The 5,992-nt window shown below is 45.1% G+C and overlaps 1 protein-coding gene across 1 annotated transcript; it reads right to left on the bottom strand.

Moving 5' to 3' along the window:
• Positions 1-2,318: 2,318 nt before the first annotated feature.
• Positions 2,319-2,857, bottom strand: SMAD7 (SMAD family member 7; the record flags this gene model as incomplete). The annotated part of the gene is made up of 1 exon (XM_015826482.1): positions 2,319-2,857. A coding segment is annotated over one exon (539 nt), but the record flags the coding sequence as incomplete, so codon positions are not given.
• Between the last annotated feature and the right edge of the window lie 3,135 nt (positions 2,858-5,992).

The following is a 5,992-nucleotide window of genomic DNA, read 5'->3' as shown; positions in this document are numbered from 1 at the left end:
GTAGGCAACCTTGGCTCTTTTATGACGCGTGGACTTCAACTCCCAGAATTCCTGAGCCAGGAATTCTGGGAGTTGAAGTCCACGCGTCATAAAAGAGCCAAGGTTGCCTACCCCTGTACTAACCAAATGACTGCAGCTTCTGGATGCAAACAGTTATTATTTTAAATCGGATCAAAATAGGGGATAGGGAGTTAAATACTGAAATTCAGCTTTGTCCGTTGAAAAGAGAAGAGGGGGGGTACAAAGTCTGCAAATCCATTTGAAAAGCCCAGGCCAAATAATATTATTTTTTTGGGGGGTGGCATTGGGTTTACAGGCCTCGTGATAGCCAAGCCCAGAAAAATGGCCGTTTCTTTCCCAAATCTGTGCAGCTGCTTCTTTTTTTCCATCCACAAGCTCCGTCAAAAGAGTTAAAAGTTTCAGGTAGATAGAATAAGAGAGGAAGGGTAAGGGAAGAAAGACATCTTATTTGCACCCTTGTTGGCTTAAAATTCTGCATTTCTGCAGAATAAACTCTTGATTATTGTGCCCTGACCTTCCTCGTAGTGGCTGGGTTTGATTTTTTAAATTTATTTGTACTTTGTATTTCTTAAACCTCAGCTCCATCCCTGCAATCTTCTCTTGCAACAGATGGGATGACTTGCAGCAACGTAGAGCAGTGTTTCTCAACCTTGACAATTTTAAGGCATGTGGACTTCAACTCCCAGAATCCCACAGCCAGCAATGCTGGCTGTGGAATTCTGGGAGTTGAAGTCCACATGCCTTAAAATTGTCAAGGTTGAGAAACACTGACGTAGAGAGATCCACGTGGTTTAAAGTTTGCAGAAGGAAGGGATCTTGGAGCGGTTGAAGAGGACAGATTATGATGCAGAACCGTTTGTTACCTGGTTCTACAACGAAAGACAGGCGGTCCTCGGCTTTACGACCACGACCTTTACGACCCACAAACTTCTGTCCTTAAGCAAGACAGTTTTAAGCGAGTTTGGGCCCATTTTAATAAAGTTGGAAGGGACCTTGGAGGTCATCTAGTCCAACCCCCTGGTCAGGCAGGAAACCCTGTTGTTAGTAGCCTTGGTTGTTAAGCGAATCCGGCTTCGCCATTGGCTTTGCTCGTCAGAAAATTTGCCAAAGGGGAATCCCAGGATCACACTTTGCAACCGGTCACTGAACGAATGGTCGTTAAGACGAGGACGACCGGTCACAGCTTGCAGGAATCTGTCCTACCAATCCCCTTGGCAAGCCCGATAAAACTCCAGACCGAGCTCCATCTATGGTCGCTGAAGGAAACCAGATCTTGGTGTACTGGTGGGCACTTCTAAGTGTGGATTGAGAAGGTCTGCTGAAATAAGCAGAATGTCCCCCAAGTGTGCAAAGAAGGTGTGTATTTGGCGGGGAAACGACAGGATTCTTCTGGAGAGAAGGGGCGTTGTCTTACCTGAACGCCTTTTCTCAGCACTTGGAGATGGAGAATCCACCATTGGAATACAGTCTACTACCCAATGGTGGATTCTCCATCTCCAAGTGCTGGAGAAGGGGCGTTGTCTTACCTGAACGCCTTTTCTCAGCACGGAGATGGAGAATCCACCATTGGAATACAGTCTACTACCCAATGGTGGATTCTCCATCTCCAAGTGCTGGAGAAGGGGCGTTGTCTTACCTGAACGCCTTTTCTCAGCACGGAGATGGAGAATCCACCATTGGGTAGTAGACTGTATTCCAATGGTGGATTCTCCATCTCCAAGTGCTGGAGAAACGTGTGAGCCGTCACAAAGGGAGGCGAGAACGCAGCCTGAATTCAAGCTGTGGAAGGTGGCAACCTGCAACTCCTACTTCATTAAGGATTGATTGAATCGCAATTGAAAAAGAAACTGAAGGGTCTTCTCAGTAGCCACGTCCAACTTAAACCTTCCCCCAACCTCCTCGGGACTCTCCTCTCCTTCCGGGTTGTCGGTCCTCTACGTTTCAAAAAGTATGTCCAAATCCAACCCCCACCCCGCCCCCCAAAATAAAAAGAGAGAGAAAAGGAGGGAGGGAGAGAGAAAAATAAAATCTTCCCATAAGCTATTTCTCGAAACAGAACAAACAAACAAAAAACGTTTGCACACCATAGCAAGCACTCAAAAGGAAACATTTTAGCAGCAAAGTCATTATAAAATGTCTCTGTGGAGCAAGCGGTTCCCGGAGCTTGGCCCCTGGAAGAAGGGTGGACGTCCAATTCCCAGAACCCCTTGCTGGCTGGATGGCATTCTGGGAGCTGAAGTCCGCTCTTCCTCAAGGGGCCGAGCTCGGGAAGGCCTGCGGTTGGGTGTCTCGGGAAGTCATCGGTTATTAAAAATAATCTCCAGCCAGCACGGACAACTGCTGATGAACTGTCTGGTGTAGCACTGGCCCCAACCTTTCACGAAGCTGATCTGCACCGTGAAACCGGTCCAAGGTTGCTGCATGAATTCGTGGTCGTTGGGCCGTTGCAAGCTGTACGCCTTCTCATAATCGAACGCTTTGATGGAGAAGCCCGGAAACACCTTGTGAACCAACAACGTCCTGGAATCCGGGTTGTCCAGTGTGGCCGACTTGATAAAAATCGGATAACTGCTGCGGTTATAAAGCCATACTCCGTCGACTTCCTTGCTCAACTGGATGCCGTAGCCGATCTTGGCTCGGACCTTCTGCACCAAATGGTTCTTATTGTCCGAATTGAGCTGTCCGAGGCAGAAGCCGTTCCCCTGAGGTAGATCGTAAAAGATATCCAGGGAAGGTTCTTGGACCGAATACAGGCGCCCCACGCGGGTCTTCTCCTCCCAATAGGCCACCACGCACCAGTGTGATAGATCCCCGGGTTCCTGTAGAACTTGGGAATCTAGGAGACAAAAGAGAGAGAACACCTAAGGTTAACCTCACAAAAAGGCCAGCGTTTGGACGGAAACAGATTAGCAGGCCTGAATACAGGAAGTCCTCGACTTATGACAGCCGTTTAGTGACCAAGGTTATGACAGACCTGTCCAGGTAATACGTATGACCCAGTTCTGAAGTTCCAAGCCCCTCCCCTGCAGTCACATGACCGCAACCAACCCGCAGTCACGTGATCCCAATTTAGGATGGTTTTTTTTGCTGAAAATCAGCATTTATTTCCACTTTTGACAAAAACACCCAATAGGAAACAACAGTTCACTTAACAACTGCCGTGTTTGCTTAATAAATGTTATGTTTGCTTAATGTCCACTGCAAAAATAATAATAATATCGGGTCAGTCTCATGGGTGGTCTGTTTTATGATCATCGTGACACATGTCCATAATGAGTATGATTGTTATGGTCATAAGTGAAGGACTATCTGTAAAATGGACTGGGTTTCCCCCCCCCCCCATAAACATAATTTACTTAATGATTATGTTAGACAAATTCAGAATAACAGTGAATATAGAATAATAAATGACGTGACTTGTAGCAACACCACTGTGAAAAGAGACCTCAACGCCCTTTGTGTAACAACAGATTGTCTCGCCCCTCCTGTTATAATGAACTTCGTTATTTCTCAAAACCTTTTTGGATCAAAATGGAACCAAGGGAGAAATCTCGAGACCGTATCCATTTTCCAAAATGCACTTTAGCAAATTATCCCAGAAAATGTTTTAAAAACACATTTGTAAAAAAAGAAATCCTAGTGTTTCTGTTTTAACGCGGCCAGATTTTCGCTCTTTCCGTGAAAGTTCAACCGTGTCTTTCATCTTAGGACAGTGTTTCTCAACTTTGGCAACTGGACTTCAATTCCCAGAATTCCCCAGGAACTGAAGTCCACACATCTTCCTTAGAAGATGATCCAGGGATCGCACCGTCACTTAAGAGAAATATTTGGCCACTGGGTCTCTTCAAGTCGATGGAGGCTTCACGGCCTCACTCCCAAATCGTAACCATCAGATGTGAACAAGGATTTGGGAGTGAACAGGCCCCAGTTCTACGTGACCTCTTAAACCCTCCGTAAAGATGGAATTCTACACCGAGGGGATCAACTAAGAACATTTACTTGAGATCCATCTTTGCAGCAACACTATCCACTTTCTCCCAATTGCCAACAATTTATATTATTCATGGAGCGAGGCCAGCCAAATCAGTTGTGAAAGTAACAGGCGAAGACGCAAAACTGCTTTAGGCTGTGATGTCTTGTATGCCATAATTCTCCCACCCACCCTGCAAAATCACAATCACACCCACACCCTCCCCCCCTTTCTCTCTCGGCAAATCCTCGCTGCACCCTTTCAGTTCAAGCCAAGAGTAAATTAATGGCAGATAACAGCTTATCAAAGATCTGCTAATGAACCACAGATGTCCTTTGCGGTGTCAAACGTGTGTAAGCGGAACTGACAATACAGCCTTAACAAGGACCCAAATTTTGAGCATGTGATTTTGGACACCACACTGGGGTGGCTGTAAATGGAGGACCAGACACGTCACTTTTTTCAGTGCTGTTTTAACTTAGAACAATCACTAAACTAAGATAAGATAACGTTTATTGTCATTTTTTTTACTGTGGGCACAACGGCACATGTCAAAAATGAAATTTAGTTGCCCGCTCTCAAAGTGAAACACATACATGATGCACACCTAAACATACTATGAACAACATATGTATAGACCCCACACCCCTACATATATGTAGCAAATAAATATTAAATACTGTCCATCTTGAATATATAACAGAAGGAGGAAGCTTGAGAGTTCACAAGGTTAAATGCTGTACGGAATGAAACTCTGGCTGAAGGTTGCAAACTGAGGACTACCTGATTTAGAGGCATTGTTTATGCCTAGATTTCTGCTCATAAATGCAAAAAAGAAAAAAGTCAAAAATTAAACTGCATGGAATTCTCCTTTGTCACCAAAGCCCTTCGTTTGTTTTTTTTTAAACTATGCTTCGCGTTAAAAGAAGGGGCAAAGCAATTATTATAAACTTTCCTCTAATGGAAATCAAAGGCCACTCCTTCTTCTATGCTCTTCTTCTTCAAATCTGGAGACATCGCTTCCCTGCTGATTTAATTTTATAAAGCATTTTTAAAGGAACCAGAAAGGTACGGGAGCTTTGCCAATGTTGGCAAGGATGGTTTTGCTGGAGGAATGGTCCAGTTAGAAGAATTAACTAGTGGAACCACCTGCCTCCAAGAAGCTGTGAATGCTCAACACTGGTGATTTTTTAAAACAGACAGCCATTTGTCTGAAATGGTATAGACCAGAGGTAGGCAACCTTGGCTCTTTTATGGCTCATGGACTTCAACTCCCAGAATTCCTGAGCCAGCCATGCTGAGGGGAAAGGGAGAGGTTTCCACGCTGAGCCAGGCTGGCTGAGGAATTCTGGGAGTTGAAGTCCATGAGCCATAAAAGGGCCAAGGTTGCCTACCCCTGGTATAGGGTTTCCTGCCTGAGCAGGGGGTTGGACTAGATGACCTCTAAGGTACCTTCCAACATTATATATATCATATATATATATTATTATTATTATTATTATTATTATTATTATTATGGATCCTCACACAGTCAGCCAGATGTTCAGACTGGATTTGGCATTTTTGTCTACCTATCGAGTCCTTCCGAAGAACCTGGGATAGGCAGATGTGGATGTCTGAATTGATGGTATTACAGATCTCGTCGCAGGATAGAAGCAGTTCCTAGTAAGGCCACCTTTTGCAATTGACTAATAGCGAATTTGTCAATATTATTATTATTATTATTATTATTATTAGCCCTTCTGCACATTTTCAATCCATACACTAGCGAGTAGCCTAAAGATTTCCAAACTTCCTTTCAACCTGGACTACTGTAATGCTCTCTACATGGGGCTCCCTTTGAGGAGCACCCGGAGGCTTCAAATGGTCCAGAATGCGGCCGCGCGGGCGGTGTTGGGAGGGACTCGTCGCTCCCATGTGACACCGCTGCTGCGCGAGCTGCACTGGTTGCCAGTGGCCTTCCGGGTGCGCTTTAAGGTGTTAGTTACCACCTTTAAAGCG

This window comes from Protobothrops mucrosquamatus, unplaced genomic scaffold (genome assembly GCF_001527695.2).
Source record: "Protobothrops mucrosquamatus isolate PMUCROS unplaced genomic scaffold, P.Mucros_1.0 scaffold3150, whole genome shotgun sequence".
Classification (NCBI taxonomy): Eukaryota; Metazoa; Chordata; class Lepidosauria; order Squamata; family Viperidae; genus Protobothrops; species Protobothrops mucrosquamatus.
Note: the sequence above shows the minus strand (reverse complement) of the source record. Positions and strands in the feature narration are given on the sequence as shown.